Source organism: Sabethes cyaneus, chromosome 2, assembly GCF_943734655.1.
Source record: "Sabethes cyaneus chromosome 2, idSabCyanKW18_F2, whole genome shotgun sequence".
Classification (NCBI taxonomy): Eukaryota; Metazoa; Arthropoda; class Insecta; order Diptera; family Culicidae; genus Sabethes; species Sabethes cyaneus.
Window position 1 is genome coordinate 212761096 of NC_071354.1, and position 21845 is coordinate 212782940.

Sequence of the window (21845 nt, forward strand, 5' to 3'; positions counted from 1 at the left end):
TAAATTTAGGTTTGCAATTAGATTTAAATTTTGAGTAATTTGGATACGAAGTTTTATTTGGAATTAGACATGAAAAAAGCAAAGCCTTGGGCTTAAATGTTTTTCTAAGACTTGACCCTTCTTTATCGACAGACTTTACAGTCGGCTATTAGAAAACAGGACAATTACAGGGCTAGTGCAACAATCCTACTGACTCTATCTAGCAACCCCGCCTAGGCGAGAATCGAACAAACGACGACTTGTTAGATTAGCAATGAACCTCGAAACCAACTGAGCGGTTAGGGATTATACATGAAATTGGACTTAAAAAGAATTTGCAATTTATTATTTGCAAGTGAAATCAGGATTGACATTTTATCTTGTTCTCTCACACGTTATGCTTTCTTTTTGCTAAACAGGGAGAAAAGGAAAAGGCGAAAATACGAGAGTAAGTAAATTGTAAAACTTTAAAGTAAGAAAAAGAGAAAACAGGAAAGAAAAACAGAACGTGACAAGAGGAAGAACGGAGCAAACGAAAACAAAAACAAACATAAAAAGTGTTAACGGGACAGGCAACAAAAGAGACTGGAAAAGAGGAAAAACTAGTACGTAAATGAAGGTAAAAAACAAAAAGTGTAACAGAAAAGAGAAAAACAACAAGAAAAAGAGGACTGAAAGGGGGTGAGAGAAACGGGACAGGAAAATTAGAGAAAAAAACAGTGGGCAGAAAAGGGCAAACACGAGAGTGAAAAGAAGAAAAAACGTATCAAATAGAGGAAAGTAGGACAGAAAAAACGTAACAGAGTAAATGGGAAAACAGGAAAGAGAAAGGGGGACTCGTTTTTTGCTTATTATTCTGTTTCTTCTTCTTTTCTGTACGGTTTTCTTGGGGTTTGCTCTCATTTTTCTTCTTTTTCCTTCCGTTTTCTGCTTTTACCTTCGTTTTACTTTCTTATATCCCATGTTTACTGTTTCATTGTCCTGTTTTTCTTTGTTTCATGTTCCCTTTCTTCTTATTCTCAGTCCTATTTTTCCTTTTGATTTTCACTTACTTTTTTGTAATTTTTTTTCACCTTAATTTACCTTTTTTCCTTTTTTCGTTTCCAGTTTTCCTTATTTCTATTTTTTCGTCTTCGACTGTTGCGTTTTTCCTCTTTCAAACATCTCGTTCTTTCTTCTTTTCTGTTACATATATTCTGTTTTTGGTTCCTTTTTTCCCCTATTTTCTCCTATTTCTTTCCTTTTCCTATTTCATGTCCCGATTCTCGTCTTTCTCTTTGCAGTTTTTCCTCTTTCGTTGGTCTGTTTTTCCTGTTTTTCTTTTCTTCTTCTTCTGTCCCATTTTCCTATCGCAATCCCATTCCCTTTTTGTCCCGTCTTCTCCTTTTATGTCTCGCTTGATCAGTTTTTTCCCTTTTATATGGTTTTCTGTTCCAAAGGAGAACCTTTCTAGATTCTTTCTCTATCTTTCCTGTTTTCCCATCTATTCTGTCACATTTTCTACTGTCTCTGTTCCATCTATTTGTCTCGTTTCCCCTTCTTTTTCTTCTCGTTGTAGCTTCTCAGTCCGTTGTTTCCTCTTTCTCTACTTTTCCTTTTTCGTTTTCCCCCCTTTTCATTCCTGTATTACCCCCTGTTTTTCTTTATTCTGCTCTATTATACGTTTTTTCTCTCTTCAATTTCTAGGCCCATGTTTCTCTTTTTCAATCTCTTTTTGTTTTCTGTCCCGTTTACTTCCTTCTTCCTCTTCAGCCCATTTTCTTCTTATTACGTCCTGCTTCTTCCTCTTGGGTTATATTCTGTTTTTCGTTCATCTTCTTGTTTTTCTGTACTCGTACTTCCGTTTTCCTGCCCCAATTTTTCTCCTTTTCTATCCCGTTTTTTTCTTTTTTTCGTTTGTACTCCTTTTCTTTTCAGTTGGCCCTCAATTTCTTTCCCGTTTTCCTCATTTTCTCTATCACTTTCCTCCTTCTTTTCTCTTATACCTTTTCTTTTCTTCCATTTAGCTTTTTTCTGTTCTTTTTTAGGATCGCTTTTCTTTTTTTGTCTCGATATCTTCTTTTACACTTTTTTCTGTTATTACGTCCCATTCACTCTCTTCTCACATTTCTTTTCTTTTTTTATACCAGTATTTCATTCTCGCCGTTTTCCTGTTTTTCTATCCCTTTTTTCTGTTTTCCTATTTTTCTTATCCTCTTTTTCTGTCCCATTAAGCCCTATGAAGAAAACAGCTTACTTTACTTCAGCCATTAGATTTACACGGGAAAAACAAAACATCCTTTTATGTACCGATGGTTCAGATTTCGGTTTTCTCACACTACCCTTCTTGTCCCCTTTAAATTATTTTTCTGTTCCGTTTTTTCCTTTCTTGGCTCCCTCTTTTTCTTTCTTGTTTTCCCATTTACTCTGTTACGTTTTTTCTTTCCTTTTTTCTCTTTTTCTTACTTAATGGTTTTACAATTTTCTTACTCTCGTAGTTTCGCCCTTTCCTTTCCTCCCTGTTTCTTTTCGTTTTTTTTTTCTTTTTTCTGTTCAGTTTACTCTCAATTTCAATCTCGTTTTCTCGCTATCTTCATCGTTTTACTTCTTTTCTCTCATTTTTCTTCTTTTCTCTTCCGTTTCCGCTCGTTTTCTGTGCAGTCTTCTCTATTTTGCATAGGTTTCCCTTTTGTCTCCCATTTTTTTCTTCTCCATTTTTCTATCTTTTTACGTCCTGCTTCGCATCTCATTGAGTCACAATTATTCTTTTGTTTTTCTATTTTATGTCACTTTTTCTTTTTTTATGTCAGTTTTTCGTTATTTTTTTCATTCACGCCTTTCCCACACCGTTTGCCTAGTTTTGTTACGTTTTCCCTTGCACTTTTCCGTTTTTTCTTCAGCGCAAGTAAGAGACGAACTATTATTATTATTGTTGTTTGTAATCCTTTATCGCTTATCGGTAATTCATCGCAGAACATGGTAAGAAAATTTACTAACATTTTCGGATGAAACCGCTTGCTCGAAGAGCGTACTGTTTGGTTTACGAGATATAAATTTTTGACTTAGATAAATACAATAATGTTCCGATCTTGTCAGCTCCCGATTTTGCCTACTCCCGATTTTATCAACTTTTTATCACGATTTTGTCAGCCTATAAATTATTCTTAACGTTTGCGTTTTTAAATATTAATTATAAAGCTTTTCAGCCTGCTTAATGCTATTCTGATTCTCTGAGGAGAGTTTTTGAATAAAATGATGCCTTCTCACGAGTAATTCGGGATCAACATTAGGGTATTTTTATACAGAAAGTTCTACAACTTCTAAACAAGCAAAGATAGAAGTATACTATATTCAGCAATGCTGTGTATTTTTATTATTTGTACAACTTTGTAAAACAGGAAAAAGTCATCCAACAACTACAAAAACAGCTAAAATTGAAAAACTGATTTTAACGATTTTTCATTCATGAGCAAAAAGGATTTTTGTATCGTTGCTGAAGAGATAGAAGGTTACTGTCTTCAGCAAAATTTTTACTCTGCAAAAATTTCTTGTAATAATATGCTGTAAAACTTTTCAGAACACATCAATGTGTCATATTGAAACTGGAGAAAAATAAATTTTTTATTGCTCTTTTAGGGCGATTAATCAAAATTTGAATTCCACTGGACGATAGAACTTTTAATTGTAAGAAACTCTTCCAAAAGTTCCATAAACCTAAAACCAAGTTTACCTGCTCAAAGCTAATGCACACCAAAAAAATTTCTCGACCAGTGAGCTGTGCCCGGTTGATTGAGATTTCGGTTGACCAATTGAGTCTTAAGTCTTGAGTTTTGAAAAAAAAACTTCGAAAAATATATTTCCCGATTTTGTCAGTTTCCCCATTTTGTCAGCCCAAAATTCAACATGGGGCTGACGAAATCGGAACGTTACTGTATTCAGGAAATTCAGGTGTTATTATGAAAATTTTATCATTAAAAGATTAGAAATTGACTAACAGGAAAAAAGTTATTTTTCTGGATTTCCTTGTTACTAAACAATTGTGATGGCCCATCCTTGACAGTGGCCCGACTTTAACGACATTGCCCTGTTAATCTGCAGAAAAATCCATTAGTAAAATTCATTTCGTGCGAAAATTTCTCTCTGTAGTCAGAATGCAGTAACTCTTAAAGATGGCTTTTAGTCACAGATCGTTAATACACGTATGCCAACCAGACATCCTGAAGTGGGACAGTTCCAGATTTGGATACCTTACCAAGTGTCCCGCAAGGTGACCCACATTGATCTTTTTTTTTATCGTGTAAAACGCTCACAGAAATGCTTCATGATAGGACAGATTTTTTTTAAATTGTGAAGAGTTTTTAAAAATATTTCTCCTAACGAAGAATTGTTAAAACAGGTATATTTAACCGAAAAATGCTGGTAAATTTGTATTAAGTTGTTGTTAAATAAATTTGTTATGCCATTCAGAACTAATTTTCTATTTATTGTCACGTCCCGAATTCATCTAGAAATATTCTGGTCATTTTATGTTAAGTAATTATTGAGCAAAATATTGACTGTTTAGGTTACACAAATTTTCGAATATGAAATCATTTTTCACGAAAACGAACCACAAAAACAGAAAATAATTTAAAATTTCTCATTGCTAAAATATTGCTCAAACCATCCCAAATAGTTATATGTTCAAATTTGCTTTGCGATTCGTCTACTATTTCAAAAAATAAAAGCTATCCCAAATTGAAACAAAACGAAAATCTCTGCATCGAATTGAAACAGTTGAAAGAAGGTTGTTGAATCTGTATTTAGTAGGTACATAGCGCTTCTCTTGACGTTATGCAAACTATCACACCTCATAAAAATCTACAACCGCCAATAATGTTACACTGCATACCACCACCCCTTTCTCCCTCTTTCTTCCAGCACGTAACTCACCTGTGACAAACTCAAAACCAACGACGGCGCTGCACCCGCCGTTCCGCCGTTCGATCCATTAACCATTGACGCACTACTGACCGCACAATTATCAACCGTAATATGATTATGATGGCGACCACCAACACCACTGCTATTGCTGCTATTATTATTATTGTTGTTGTTGCTGTTATTGTTGCTGCTACTGCCATTGCTGCCATTGCTGCTATTATTGTTGCTTCCGTTGTTTATCAATCCATCGCCAGCACCGTCCTGCTGTTGCTGTTGGTGATGCTGAGATGACGTCCTCTGATTGACGTTGTCCGCTGAACCACTGGCGCTGCCACTGCCGGACGCTATCGTCCTTTGCGTTGATCCTGCTGCCGATGATTGCTGCTGCTGCTGCTGCTGGTGTTGACCGCCGAGCATTGATATATGGCTCTCGCCATTATTCGGGAGATTTATGCTAGGGTCAGAGCTGCCACGGTTGCCACCGTTGCCGTTATTAGAACCGTTCGCGGTTAATTGATTGTTGGCTCCGGCGGCACTGGCAGCGGACGAATTGCCAGCTGCCGACGAGGCCGAGGACGAATTATTGCTGGTGATGATCATATGACTTCGATGCTGCTGCTGCTGGTGATGCTGGGCGGCCGCGGCTGCCAAATGAGCATTGGATAGTCCGTTTGTAATATGACTACTGACACTTGTTAATTGTGAATTATTGTTATTGCTATTGCTGCTGCTGTTACTGGTGTTCAAAGAGTTGAGATGCTGGGTAAGAGTTAAATTACTACTACTGCTGACCACTACAGTCGAAGAGTTCTGATGCTGCTGCTGCTGTTGCTGCTGATGGTGATGATGATTGCCGGCAATTGCTCTAATTGAATTTGGATTGTTGGAGTGGTTCGGTTGCTGAGAGGTAGGAATGACTTGGAAATGTATCGATGTGTCCTTCGGAGTGACGGACCGGCTAGCATCCAGGAGGCTGCTGTGGGTTTGCTGGTGCTGCTGCTGCTGCTGTTGCTCTCGGGCTCTCCGGTTGTCGATCCAGCGGGGGTACATCTGGTAAATGCAATGGAAAGTTAATTGAGATTGTGTGGTTAACGTGAGGCGAAAGGATTTATCTTATGAGCGTTCAAGGTGCTAAATTGAGGACGACTGATGATGATTATTGAATTATTCAGCTCGATTTATTGGGATGATGCTCAGGAAGGGTCTATGGTCTAGGGGTGTGAACATATGACATTATTAGTTATTAGTAATTATGACCGTTCTCTTTTTGATGTACTATTTCAGCCTTCTCAGTCAGCAAATAATATCACCGCAGATGACAATCTTCATCAGCAACAATTATTCATATGTTTAGATAAATTACTTATTGCCAAGCGGAGTAAAGTGGAGAATGTTTGGGAAAACGCTGGTTATTCCAGTAACTCCAAATGCCGTTGGACTGGATTTAATTTTTCCAATGTCTCTAGATTGGGGCTATATTGAATCTTATTTAAAACAAAAATTTCTTTGTCGGAATTCAACGATTTGGTATTTTTTTATGAAAACAAACGAAAGAAATTATAGTAAAATGTCTCTTATTGGTGTAATTAAATACCGTACCGCGGATTTCTTATGAAAAAGGATTTTTCAGAAAGCAAACCACTTCAATCCTAGCAGAGTCTAGTGAAATAAGGTAAAATAACTTTCATTTACTAGATGTATCAAATATTTTTTTTATGAGCCATAACAAAACACTATATCATGGGAATGCTTGAAAAAAATCTTTCTTTTGCCATTAAAAAATTGAATCTAACCCAGCGACACATGAAGATTCGGAGATAACCGACTTTTTTCGGTGTTCTATAATAAATTTTAATAAAAATAGCGTTTGGAAGTCGACTTTCATTAATTCTGCTAAAACCAAAATTCGGCTCTGAACAAATTCGGCCATTTTAATTTCGCAATTTAACCTATATTGAATTTCCCGCAAATTCAAAAACCGCGACGCGTACTTGGAAAATATCTTTAAAAACATAAATACTATCTCAAACTCGTTAAAATAGATAGGAAAACCCAACGTTCCGAGATGGCTACCTTGCGAAATTGCGGAGAACGTGGAAAACCGGCGGAAGGAATCCTTCGACAGATACATTAACAAGACGATTCGACAGATATGATTTAAAGCACTGGATTTGGTTCTTACCAAAATAAGACAAAGCCATTCTCATGAGGAGAAAATCGGTCCGCACTGCGGTTTAGATGGGGGACCTCCCAATTGACACTATCTTAGTATAAAAGAAGCAGAGGGGTTGTGTACAAGACACGATCGCATCGGTGACGCAGGACTACATAAGTCTCTTTGTAGCGATAGTAGCATGTACCCATGCATGCAAGAATTTGATTCTTCATGTATACAAGCTACATCCCAAGTAGCACACTTCCGTCACATGTAATTACTGTAACCTAATAATGACCATAAATAGTCATTAATAAGTTGCTGCAACTAAAAGCAACTATAGATACGATCAAAGCACAGCAAAGCCTAGGTGCTATATTCCGTTTTCGAAACTTGACCTTTTGTTTTTATATGACAGACTTCGCAGCCAGCTGTTAGACTGCAGGACACTTGCAGAGCCAGTTCCTACGATCCTATTGACTCTAATAGCCTCTCCCAGTCGGGATTCGAACTTACGACGACTGGCTTATTAGGTTAGCATAGATACAATCACACAATACAATATAAACACTTAAAAAATAGTACCGAGTTCGGCAAAATGTTGCCGAAATCTCAACAGTCGAACGTTCGGTAAAAATGTCGATGGTGTATATCGACGTTTACGAATCTTTAGTAACGTTTGGCAACATAAAAATTTTTACCGAACGGTCGGCTGTTGAGATTTCGGCAAAATTTTGCCGCGCTCGGTGCTTTTATTTGAGTGTGTAGATACAATCTGGCAAAAGAAAAGGATCACCGCTCACTTTGCTATGACGTTTCACTAGCAGGACGTCAATTTGGGCTAGATTCAATGTTTAAAGATAAACTCGGTTGAAGAAAAGAGGGTAATTTTATACTTTATCAAAATTGTTTACTTTCAGGACATCAAATTGGACTAGGTTAAATGTTCAAACGATAACATCGGTTGAAAAAGAGGGGCGGTTTTGCTCTTTGACGTGCTTCCCAAGCACAGACATCAAATTGGTATAGGTTTAAACTTCTCAAAGAATCTTCGACCTGTTGTGACGGGGAGTTTCTGTTACTGTTTTGCAAAAACACGTGCAAACTTTTATGACGTCTGTTCCAAACAACCAGTGTGCGAGAATTTCTTTTTGGGCAATGCTTCAACCTTCATTATTTTCAGTTTTTCAATAGTATACACTTACTAAATGATAGCGTTCTTCATTTGTGCCAACGCGTAGAAGAAGTTCCGATCGATTGATGCAAAAATATTGAAAATCGAATCCACAATAATAGCTTTGCGTTCAAACCCTGACCACTTTTCGAGAAAGATTTTTTGGAATGACACCCTATCTAGCCAAACCTTGCCGTAAGACGTAGTCCTACATCAAAATAATGTATGACGGTAGAATAAAGTAGATTGATTCTAGTTGGCTACGTTTGACAACGCGGAACTCGTGTCGCATTCTTTGTAATTTTAAGTAGGAACGCGGGATCGCCGGTGACCCTACGCTTCATCTGTTTGTTGATTTTAAGGGAGCGTACGAGTTTGACTAAATCTAAATTAACTGTGGCAGATAATGCTAGAACATGGTTTTCCCATGAAAGTAATTGAGCTGATTCGTACGACGTTAGATGCGGTAAAATCATGCGTCAAAATAACGGGTGAGACCTCAGCCGCATTCGTGATGTTGGATGAACTGGGGTGAGGATTATTGTTCTGTAGAGCACCAGTTTTATGCGAATTTGCAAACTACGTGACTTTAGCTTGCAACGTGATCCGTAGAAAGGGCGATTAGCGGCTGCAATTCGCCGTTTCACTTCGCGGCTTACATCGTTGTCACATGTCACGAGTGTACCAAGGTGTTTCAAATCCTCTACTACTTCATATCGTTCCCCTTCTAACTCCACCTCGGCACCAACATTCGGTACCTTGGTCTCCCACGTTCACTGCCAGCAATCATGTACTTCGTTTTGGCGGTGTTAATGGTAAGCCCCAATCTCGCCTGAACACCAATTCAACTGTTCTACGGTTGTTTCCGATGATATCGACTTCATCCGCAAAGCCAAGAAGCATGTAAAATTTCGTGATTATAGTTCCATTCCTTTCCACGTTTGCCCTTCGTATTGCAGCTTCCAAGGCGATGTTGAATTAGAGAGTGCATCCCCTTGCTTTAGTCCATCCAACGTCACGAAAACGGCTGAGGTCTCACCCGATATTCTAACGCATGATTTGGACCCATCCAGCATCTCACGAATCAGCGTAACTAGTTTCGTCGGAGAACCATGTTCTAGCATTATCTGTCACAGCTCATTTCGTTTGACTGAATCGTACGCCGCCTTAAAGTCCACAAATAGATGATGAGTCTGTAAGTTGTACTCCCGGAACTTGTCTAGTAACAGGCGCAGGGTAAACAACTAATCCGTCGTGGAGCGACCCTACGAAAACCAGCTTGGTCCTCGCCGACGAAGGACTCCGCTAACGGTCTCCGTCTGCAGAACAGGATACGGGAGAGCACCTTACAGGCAAAATTGAGCAATGTAATACCTCGATAGTTTTTACACTCGAGTCGATACTGCTTTTTAAAAATTGGCCAAATGAGGCCACCCAATCACTCCTCCGGCATTTGTTTTTCAGAATAAGTAATTAAAACTATTTTCTGCAAAGGCCGCAAACTTCGAGGCAGATCCCGGTGGATGTACGCTGTTGAGAATGATGTACTCTTGCGAACACCAGCGCGGAGATGGGAGAAAGGCAGCCCCGGGACCGCCAGTACTAGAAGACCATAATTCGTTCTGCGCAGAATCGATAAAGGACCGTCACCACTGAATTACTTATGTTTATACATTACTAGCTGACCCGACAAACTTCGTATTGACACAAATTAAACTGTGTTGTACATAAATCCTGAATCTCGAATGACCTTTATCACAATCTCAAGTTTTGCAAGTTTCCGAGGAGTTCATGGGTGTTTTAATATACAAATTTTCATCACAGTAAAATAGAAAGCAACTCCCCCCATTGCTTAGCCTGATAAAATAAAGCGGATAGCATTTAAATATTCGCCATCTTTACAAACCATTTCGCCGAACACCATTTTGCGGAACACCAATTCTCGGTTGACCATTACGCGGAATATAGAGTTTCACTGAATACCATTTCGCGAAAAACCTTACGCGGGATGCACCATTTCATGGAAAATCTTTTCGTAGAAAGTATCATTTCGCAGGGGTGACCCAACTGAAGGAAAGTAATAGAGGTCAGTAGATCTAGGAAAATAAATACCAGACAACAGATAACAGACAGACAGAAATCTATTTTTATAGTTATAGATATGTATGGGATCCCCCCCCCCCTCCTCTTAGTGGGGGAGGGATCTCTAACCGTCATAAGAACCTTCCCTGGTACCAAAAACCCTTACATGCAAATTTTCACACCGATCGGTTCAGTAGTTTTCGATTCTATAAGGAACATACGGACAGACAGACAGAAAGCCATTCTTATAGGTACCTATAGAAGATAGTCCAATATCCAATTTTGCTCTGCACTCTGGACTTTCATTTTGTCTCGAATTGAGACTTGAACTTTTATTTAAAATTGGTCTATAAGTTGGACTTGACATTAGACTTGGAATTAGGCGTTAAATAGGACTTGAAATAGGACTCCAATCGGATTTGAAATTTGACTTGAAATTGGTTACGAAATTGGATTTAAAATTGAGGTAAAGTTGGACTTCAAATGGTGCTTTAAATTTTGCTTCAATCCTAGCTAGAAATTTGGCTTTTAAAATTGAGTATGAAATCAAACCTAAAATAGAATACTAAAAATTGAAATAAACAAATGTTAACAGATGTTATCAGCATCTTTGGCTCGAGCAGCACGTTCCTCACAATCATGTGGAAGATTTGTGCCTTTAACAGATGTTAACACAAGAAACAAGTTGGTGTTATCTATGCTGACTTGAAAGCGGCTTCCGATCGAATTAACCGTGCAATACTATTACAGAAACTATCACGACCAGTGCTTCCTGACAGATGGTTGAATGGCTGAATTCATACCACAGCGGTGAAACTCGGACGTGTTTGTTTCATCGGTATCTACCAATAGGTCTGGAGTTCTTCAAGGAAGCTACATGGGATCTCTGCTTTTCTTGCTATTCTTTGACAATGTTGCGTTACTGCTGGCTATTAGCTACAAGTTAGGGTACGCCGATGATCTGAATTTGTTTGTTTTGATAGAAAACTATAGACGACTGCCGCTCCCTGTAAGATGTGAAGTTACCTACTTACTTAATTGGCCTAACGTCTAACGACAAAGCCTGCGCAGTATAATTTCTACATCTATTTTGGTCCATGGCGGCTGGTGTCCAGTTCCGCGGGCACCCAGTGCTCGCCAGATCTCGCTCCACCTCGCTCGCTGTGCCCCTCTTCGTCTTGTTCCTACCGGATTGGATGCGAAAATCATTTTAGCAGGATAGTTGTCCGGCATTCTAGCAACATGTCCTGTCCAACGTATTTGTTCAGCTTTAACCACTTTCTGAACACTTGGTTCGCCGGAGAGACGCGCGAGCTCGTGGTTCATTCTTCGCCTCCATACACCGTTCTCTTGCACTCCGCCAAAGAAGGTTCTTACCACCCGCCGTTCGAAAACTCCGAGTGCTCGTAGGTCCTCTTCTAGCAGTGTCCACGTTTCGTGCCTGTAGAGGACAACCGGTCTAATTAGCGTTTTGTACAGTGTGAACGTTGTATGGGGGCTCAAATTGTTCGACCGTAGGTGTGTTTGTGGAGTCCGTAGTAGGCCCGACTTCCGCTGTTAATACGTCTTTTAATCTCACGGCTCTTGGCTCACGGCCAGTGAGCCAAGGTATACGAACTCGGCGACTATCTCGAACTCATCCCCGATTACCACGGTACTGCCCACGCGAGCCCTGTCGCGCTCGGTCCCGCCCCACAGCATAAACTTCGTTTCATAAATACATCTCCAGATGTGAAGTTATTACTGCATTAAAAACTCAACCATTTTTTATTACATTGTCGATGGTATTGAGTTATGCAGAGTAGACGGACCTGCAGATAAACTTTCAGCAGTTTCCGTAGCTGTGCAGCATATGCGCATTAAATTTTATCGTGCACATTGATATCATAGAAGGATAAAATCAACACGCCATCGTAATTTAGCAATTTTTGAAAACTGGTTATTTTAACAAAATAGGGTACGGGAGGGTATTTCCAGCCCATTAAGCGGTAGCCTAAGCAATATTCAGGAACTACGTTGAAACTATATTTATTCGAGACAAGATTTTTATACCAGTTGATGGAATAATATTTACTGAATATCGGCGTGTATTTTGGTCTTAATAAAACGCTACTGAATTTGAGTAATAGTCGCGAGAAATGATGAAGTCGCTGCGGCTAAATTGAGCCCATTTTCTATAGTGGTGTCTGTGTTTTTTAAATCCGACAGGCCGAAATAGCTAGCACAGCAATTAAATGCTTTTCAAAAACAGATCAAAAGAGACAAGAAAAGAGAGACCGATCGATAACTTCTCGCTATTGTCTACATTCCGGGCTCATTGAAGATAATTAGTTTTGCAGTGACAACAGCTTGCTGCTGGCGCTAGTGTATCACTGAGTCGTTCATATACACTAGCGCCAGTTGTCACTCAAATACCAGACATGTCAGCACATATATTGGTAGTAGTGCATATTAAGCGCCATATGGTGGAATTAAAAAACAAAATGCTGCTAATGGCTAGTGATTGAAAATTGATTTATATTTTCATATCAGAGGGGAATTTTTGTGTTTTTCCATGATAAAAAGAAGTAGAATTGTTCTGTGATGGCATATTCACAGCTGTTTAGTTTCTAGAATAAGTAAACGTGATCATAATTGTGTGTTTTCCAAACCATCACCAAGAGCGGATACGCGTAAGCGATTGCTGCTACTTTTTTCAGCCTAGTTACGTGCTAGTGGAAAAACAGTGGTTTTGATGTTTATTGAATAAAATTAAGCAAACTACTTACATTTTTATGAAAATAGTTATAACACATTAAAGCCTATGAGTGCTACATTAGTTTCAGTATTGTTATATAGCGGCAAAGTTTTTATTTGGGAAAGTGTAGCCAAAAAAGGTAATGTATGCCGAAATTAGTAGCGCGATGGGAATACCCTCCCTTACCCTAAATATACTCAATGAGTAATTCTCAATTTCTAGTAAAATAATTCTAGCAGCTTCCTGTGACATGAAAACCGATTGATAATAACTTTATTAATAACAAAAATACTAGAATATGGAAATATGGCCTCGCATAAAAAATGTTTTCGGTGTTGAACTCGAATATTCTTTCAAATAGCAGCAATAAACATGTTTGATCAGGGTGTTATTAAATAAATAGCACTTTAAAACTAACATCTACCCTGGTTACATCCTGATAACAAGCCTACTTACCTAGATGGGTGCAGTTTACTTGACTTGAATACAGACGCAAGAAGCAACAGACGATATTAATGGATTAAATGATCAATGACGAAATTGAATTCCCAAACTTACTATCCATGATTAACTTTTGTGCATCACAGCGACCATTACGATCAACGGGACTAGTCCTAATGCGGTTTCATCGGATTGCGTTTGTATATCAGAGAACTATCAGGACTTTTTCGAACGTGGAGGAATTATTGGATATCGGTAAAAGGTCACACTTGCTCACGCAGAGATCGCGTAAATTAAATTTAGGATAAGACTTTTTCATGTAGACAATCTTAAAGTCAGATGAATTATAAATCTGTCAAAATTCGGCCCCAGCCAAGGAACAGACTTTTATCAACAGTTGAAACAGGTAACTTCAATACAGCAGACGGAGACAGAAAATAATGGTGCACATAATTCAACCTACCCAATGCATCATCATGGTCCAGAATAGAAATTTTAGTAGAAACTAGATTTTCCGTGAAACTGAGATAGACTGTTCAGGCGGTATAATTGCTGGCTAGGATACTTCTAATCTACTCAGGTATTGCAAAACTACCTTGTTATCTTAAAAGCTACAGCTTAGGGTTCACCTGTTTGACTTGTTGTATCTCAAATTACACTTTTGTGTAGAGGTTTTTCTAAAACTGTTAAAATACTGAACACTTTTGGTATTAGATAAAAATATTTATGCCATTGCAAATCATATTTAAAGTTAACGCTGGGACTTTTTACCTATCATATTTAAAATTCAAAAAAGCGTATTGTTTTGGTTTTGAAATACAACCTTTGAAAGAAATATAGTTGTGTTAATGCAATGGAGACGCATAGTCTTCTGTATTTTTAAGGGGGCATAAACGACTAAAACTTCTGAAAATTTCATTATATTTTTATTTCAGATTTTGATTCTGCAGTCTTTTCTGCTTATTTTGATACTTATTTTGTGATGATCCGACTTCGGGAAGTGGCCGAAAAACGATCATACACATAATCATTCCAGTGCGGCGAGGAACAACAACGACGGAATAAAACGCCGCTCCTAAAACGACACGATTTTCAAACTTTGTGTATCTTTTTCTCAGAAACTACACAACGTATTGGAACAAACTTTTTTTTGTTTTGTTGGTAACTTGACAAAGATTTTTATAGCTTTTGAGCTTTGTAAAGTAAATGCAGCTTGAGAAAAACGAAAAAGAAGAAGAAAAGATAGTTGAAAAAATAAAATTTTATCTTCTTTTTCTTTTTCCTCCGGCAGTGTTTACAAAGCTCAAAAGTTATAAAAGTCTTTGCCAAGCTTCTACCAAAGAAACAAAAAAAAAGTTTGGTCCTGCTGAATCAAAATTTGAAATAAAATAATAATCTAATCTTGAAAGTTTTAGTCGTTTACGTCCCCTTAAAGGGTACTTTCCGCGAAATAACCGTTCCATTGTCAGAAATATCTATTTTCTTCACATAAAATCTTTAAAAAATTGTATCATAACAAAAATTATGCGTGAGAAATTCTTAATTTTTTTAAATGTCATATTAAAATACCATTTATTTAAACCGCCTCAGTGGTTCAAAAGTGATTAATTCTTAAAGAAAGATTTCAAAATACTCAAAAATTATAATTTTTGAATTACCAACACTAAAAAGTGCACTAAGTGCCAAATAATAGAATACGGGTCTAACATTTTTCGAAAAAGAGAAGTCAAAACTTGGACAAAATCAGCGCTCCAATGAAAAAGTAGGCGTCAGAAGTTAGCAAGTAACAGGCGCCTCCATCGAGTCTAAAAAGAAGAGTACGCACAGTGACTGCTGTGTTTGGAATATGTACTAAATTTACAAAAAGACTATATAAATAAATAGTAATTTTTAGAATCTAAGGTCATCAACAGCAGCACAGAACAGAATTGGAAGTCCGAACGATTCGGCGATTAAAACTGGTAACAGAGGCTTTTTTGTTTTTATTTTTATTTGGGAAGGTTTTCCCATAGAAGCGAATAACTTCAATATAAGCAGAACGCTCGCTGCCAATCGCATAGCAGATTTCACATGCTTTCATGTGCGTCGAGAGAGAGTAACGAAACAAACAGAACAAATCAAACCCGATCAATAGTTAACATCTCAAATTGCCACATTCACATAACTAAACTTCCCATCTTTTTCACTTACCCTCGATCCGATCAGCACATTCGGTGCGGTTCCGCTCAGGTGACCACTATCCCCGCGCTTGCCCATATCACTTTTGGCTGCACTGATTCGCCTCATCGGATGAGAGCAGCTCTTCCCATCGACGCAGTTAGCATCCGGGCAGCCACACTCGAGCTGCTTGACCAGCGCCGACTGCCGAGCCATCCGTTGCTTCTCCATCAGCTGGCTGACAATGGCTTCAACCGTTTCAGCAGTGGAAATTTCGATCTCATTCGTCGCGTCCGGTTCGTCTTCGCTGAAAACTGCCGGAAAAACTGCCCAATCAGTGAAAGTATGCTAAACGATGCACTTTTGCGCGGCGATAACTTACACATTGGCTTCAGCTGGCTGACTAGTTCCTCTTTGGTCCACTCCTTTTTATCGCCCCAGAGCGCCAGGTTGGGCGTAATGACCGCCATCTTGGTATCATCGGGGTACGGAACGTTCAGGTAGTGCACCAGAACAATGTCCGGATTCTGCAGCAGCCAGTAGCAGCGCCGGTGAAACGTGGGCAGGATCGCCGAGTGGACATAGCAGCCGTAGATGCACTGAAATTTAGAACCAGATTAGTTGAATCTACTCCGAGTGGAGTGGAACTCATGGAGATTCACCTCAGTTCCCTGCACTTTCAGTTTCATATGATCTTCGCGGGTTGTTTTGCCGTCCTTGCGTTTCTTCCAACAGTAGCCATCGCGTCGGTAGCGAACCTTTTTCCGAGAGTACAGCAGCATAGAACCACTTTTCGGTCTGAAGGGAAAAGAAACACGAAACCAAGTTTTAATACTTTAGGATATTTTGAGTAATAACTAATAAAAGTAAAACAAATCTAAGTTACTCATTTGCCTTGCAGCTCATTTAAGTTCAAGGACAGAATTAACAAATGGAACTGTATAGTTAGCGAACAGCGAAAGGAAGCTACCTCGTTATTGTTCCGGCAATAACGGCCAACATGGAGGGAGTTTCCTGGGAATTAATTATTCGCTAATTTCTCATGTGTAGACGATTTTGTCGCCTCGGAATGTACACGCGTACCGTAGGAAGTACCGGTTGGTGAGTGCTTTGCCACCTTCCGTTTGTTTCGTTCAGACAGGCGTTTGCGCACACACATGAGTATAAAAGAGGAAGAAACAAACAACCCCCCACCGACGGACGACAAGCCTCGCATTTCGCGTATCATAATTTATTTCCGGTGGAAAATTTGCCCCACGCTAGGCGCTCTCAGGCGATTCTGCCTAACCTAATCGGGATGAAGTTAGTTTTCTATACAACTATATTATTATTATTATTATAAAAGCATGCACACTAAACCAGGCAGTCGAAGGCACTTTGCGGAAGCACATATGTAGACACGCATGCAAGTACGGACATTGGGGGAATGGGAGGTCGGAGTTAATTATTTTGTTTCCGCCTTAAAGTTATTCAACAAATGCTCGAATGGGAGCACGAGCAAGTGAACACGGGCCCGGGACGCAGTCGAGCGGGACAGATAAACCCAAACGGTTGCTGGTGGGATGGTCGCCTGTCGTGCGAGAGGTGCCCAAATTTATAGATGCGATAAGATTAGCGATGTATAAGTCACCGTAAGAACGCTTCCGAAGCGAACGGTACGTATCATGTGAGGATTTATGTGTGTAATAACTGAACTCCGTTTGCCTTGATTTCAAGGGGATATTCATTTGTAAGTTTCATTTGAAATTAGTTAATGAGATAGTTTAGAGTAATTTCTATCCTAAATAGTGAAACATAGCATGGATACAGTGATAATTAAAAAATTCGCTATAAAAAGGGGCGACTCAGGAGACTCCCCATTATCACAAGGTACAATAAGAGGTGGATTATAGCAGGTTTCCGGAGGAAATAGGTTATAAATCAAATGAATATCTAGAAAATTTATACTGAGACCAGACATAAACAGTAGGTAATTAGAGTAATTTCATTTCGAAAATGAGCGCCAACAATAATAATTGCTTCTAAATACCCAGATCACAACGATGAACTCCACCCAGCCGGAGGAGCGCACATCTTTTGAACCTAATTAATTCTTCTCAATTAGGTGACACCTTCAAATGCTTGGTCCTCCAGCACACCAGCCAGCCAGGCCGCGTAGCTCCCGGGGGTCAAATTAATCTCACCGTTCCATCCAGCATCCTGCTATGCCGCTGGTACTGGCGGCTGAACGACGGATATGACACATGATTTCAATTTGTACTCCCCAAAGTGGCCGATAAATTATTTTTGTTAGCTTTTTTTTGGGGGGGTTTATTTATTTCCATTCTTCGCTGAATGATTTCCGACCAAATGATCCCTCATAAAATGTGTTTCTGGGCCACCAGCAACGACCCCGAGGAAGCTAAGGGTGGATTATTATCGGTGTGCGTGTGCATAAGCCTTGTGTCAGCTTTAAAGTAGGCTCGTAATAAATTTCACACCGACTGTCGTGTGCTAGTGGAAGGATATACCGTGGGGAGGGTATCTGCCGTGTTTGGCTAAGGCGACAACCGGCAAACGCTGCTGCTGGTCAAGCGGAACAGAAGGGGAATGTGAACAAATTATACGCTTTTTTGGGCAGGCTGGTAGACAACGCTTCGCAAGATTACAGTGTGCGAACCGAGAATGTTAAAATTACAACACAACACAATAATCATAAATACGAACAGCCTACGGAGGAGGGGTGGTTTGCCGAACGACGCGGTGCGTGGGTTTATTTGGTTTTATATGGACACCGGATGATAAAGTTAAATTAATATGTATTTACAAGAATAAATCTTGCGCTTTCGAAAAGGCCCGCTCGAGAAATGGGTTTGCTTTCGGTGCGCTTCCCCGTGGTCCGATAATACTTTTGAGTTATGTGAGGTGTTGCACGAAAAACGACTTCCAACCTATCCGGGAATGGTAGCATATTAAAAACCACCGACCTTGAGCATAAAGATGTCAGCCTGCCCGAACCCATAATTATCCTCTTTTATTTTAGAAAAGTTATTTAGTCCAATCACATGCTGATGATAGCAAAACAGATACAACAAATACTAACCCTACCTTAAATAATAATTTTATACTATTTGCATTAACCCTGTTATCTATCTAGTACCGTTCAGCCTTGAACGCTTCCTCCTAATTCGCTGAACGTTCCTCCATTCATTTACGACTCATCAGGGGACTCGTCACGTAAAACGCTGCAAATTACCGGCAATAAGTTTGTCAACAACACACTTCCATATAACACAGAGAAAAAAAACCACACATAAACACCAACCGGTAAAAATGTTGTTCGCGTGAAACATCTCGCGAGAATCAACAGTTTACCACCTTTCCCGGGACGCGGGGCTGAGTCGCTGACAAGGCATCAGATATAATTTGAAATTTCGGAACTTTATGACCTCCCTCCTCACCTGCCTCGAGTGCTCGGCTGCTGCTGGTTGACTCGGAGATGAATCCGTCCGGAACACATTTTTAAGAGGTGAGTAATAATTTTATGGCTCCCAAATCGAGGCGAAAATTTTACGCACCGTGTGGAAAAACATATTTCACCGAGCTAATGGCCCCGAAACCCCGTTCCATATCACACAATACACAAAGTAGAGTGATTCCTTCACCCTATACCTAAGCCCCGCGGCTCTGAGCCATATATAATATAAGTATGTAGGTACTAATGTTCGTTCGGTTGAAAGCTATTGAGTTTCTGATTAGCTTACCTGGTTTTTACTTCCTTCGACTGCCACTCGGAATGTTTATCAAAACTGATGAGAATGGCGGCAATTTCCTGAAAAAAACGGAAAGAAAAAGAGACAATCAGTGAGCTGATAATTAGACTCAGCAACGTTAAAAAAAGTGTGAGAAATTCGTCGGAAGTTATCAAGCCGGCTGCAGCCGGAGGGTCAGCCTACAACGGACGAAATTTTCACTCTGTGACTGATCCTTTAAAAGTGCCGCTAATTCCCCACACATCAACTGTTCATTGATTTCAAAGCCGTATATGATAGTGTAAACCGATAAGAATTAAGAAAAATCATGGACGAAAAAGGCATACCGTGAAAGCTATAGTATACTGATCAGAGCAACGATGGATGGAGTCCAGTGCTGGAACTTTTCTGGCAACGGAAGATTAGTAAGGGTGCACTACGTTAGCCATACGGATGATTGGCATACGGACAATAGACATTATGGACGAAAGGCATAATAGATATTAGGCATATAAAACTCCCTAAGAATACGGACTTGAGCCAATCATCACTCCGTCCCAATACAATGAGAACCGGGGCCGACCATTTAACAGAAATTCATATGGCATAATGGTGTTTGGCATAAAGCGGTTTGCCATAAAAACATTGGCATTTGGCAACTTGAGGGACCATTTAGGAGAACAATATTTGGCACAGCGACCTTTCGGCATAATGCCGTAAAAATATGTTATGACCCCTCATAGATTATTCAGGCTGAGACGACCGCAGGCCGCGTGTGTTGCCGGCGACTCGTCGTCGAATGGACCAGCCACTGCGGGGGGGCAACCCGATCTGTCTAGGTTAATAGGCTTTCCTAGGTCTACCGTCTCTTGTTAGTTTTGCCCAGCCCTCGCCTGACTCGACTGACCAGGCTACTACCCTCAGCGCTCCGAATAAAAAATAGCCGAAATCCAAATGGCCGAGTTTCAACATCTGTCACAGAAAGCTGAAATTGTATTTAGCCGAATAAGAGAAAAACAAATGTTTTAAGGTCAATGTTGAACTGATTAAACTATCATCAAAATTATTAAAAGATATTTTCGTGCGTTTTTCAAAAACCTAATACTATAAGCACCTTATTTTGTCTGTAACCAAAACCAGACCCCTGACTGGACGTCAAGTTTTCGTAGCTAGATTTGCACCTCCCTCCCTAAATACTTTACACAAAGCTGAAATTAATACATGTGCAACTAAACTACAGCTGGTGAAACCCTCATGACCACTCTCTGAACCGGGGCAGGATTTACTGTGAGCACGAAACACGATGTTACAAACATTACAATATTCATGATACAATGATGTCAGATGTCAGATGTCAGCGTCTATGTTAAGACCCCTGCTTCCCCTACCGGACCAAATAAGTATCTAAATGTAACTGAAGACTCAAATGAATTATGCCAGATTGCAGTAAGGACAAGCATCGGTAACGTATTTTCATTCCACAGAGTTTGGTACCTCCGATTCAATTCTTTCAATTAGCTAGTACATATCTAGCTGAATAAATACGAGCTATAGCTAGTATCTAGCCGAAATAAAATTTACCTAAAATTCTATAGTAGAAACAATGCGTCTAACAACAGTGTTTATTGTGGACATTAAAACTTATGGTAAATTGAATGTAACAGTGTCACAAATTCATGTTTTATTCACATCTTTCTTTCTTATTTTCTAGAACAGCATTTGCCAGGTAACAATTTGGGTTTTATTACACTCTTATAATGGCTTTTAAGACCAAAATTGGTCATGAAAACCGCCATAAAAGTACAATAAAACCAGGCTTCATTTTCAATTCTTTGCTCAGTAGATGCTCATTTAACTGCAGCGCCTCAACGGAACAGAATTCGAAAAAGTAGTGTAAAGGGCAATTGTAGAGTTAAGTATTATCTACAATATTGTTGAAGAAAGTATAGTTTTATCTTTTGTATTTACGGCGTATATGCTGTATATGCTTGAGATATTTCATCCCAAATTTACTGCTTCTTTTAATTATATCTCGCGTACTTTTTTCTTTCGACGTATCTGACAATGAGAGATTCTCTTCGTGTCCCCTCTCTTCCGCTTTTTCCAGACCTTCCACTTTTTCTACTTCTGTCGAGCCATGTATCGATCCAGAGATGGCGACCGTCATGACTTCCATCTCCTCACAGCCACCCTCACAGACTTTCCATCGAACTCAGAACTGCTCCGTCGAGTTCGCTTCCACTTCACCTATCGAGACGCGCACCGATCTAAGGATGGCGACCTACATGGCTTCCATTCTTTCACGGTCACCCTCGTAGGCATTTCACTTACTGCATTATCGACAGTTAAAGGAGGCATCTCGCTTCTGTTTCGTTTATCACCGATAACACAATATCATCGGCAAAGCCGACAATAAGCACTCCTCTGGGCAGTTTCAACGTCAATACCCCATTGTACATCCCGTTTCAAAGCGTTGGGCCGAGGGTG

At 39.6% G+C, this 21845-nt stretch overlaps 1 protein-coding gene across 2 annotated transcripts in view; it reads right to left on the reverse strand.

The window, feature by feature from the left end:
• Positions 1-21845, reverse strand: part of LOC128737701 (uncharacterized) — a 378170-nt gene that overhangs the window by 24046 nt on the left and 332279 nt on the right. Inside the window, exons 6-10 of one of the 2 annotated variants that reach the window (XM_053832397.1) lie at positions 19371-19438; positions 16290-16425; positions 16010-16226; positions 15661-15941; positions 4891-5931 (exon numbers count right to left, since the gene is read on the reverse strand). In XM_053832397.1, coding sequence (XP_053688372.1) covers positions 4891-5931; positions 15661-15941; positions 16010-16226; positions 16290-16425; positions 19371-19438 — 1743 coding nt within the window. Of the gene's footprint in view, positions 1-4890; positions 5932-15660; positions 15954-16009; positions 16227-16289; positions 16426-19370; positions 19439-21845 lie in introns of both variants that reach the window. The other variant, XM_053832396.1, reaches the window with a different exon arrangement.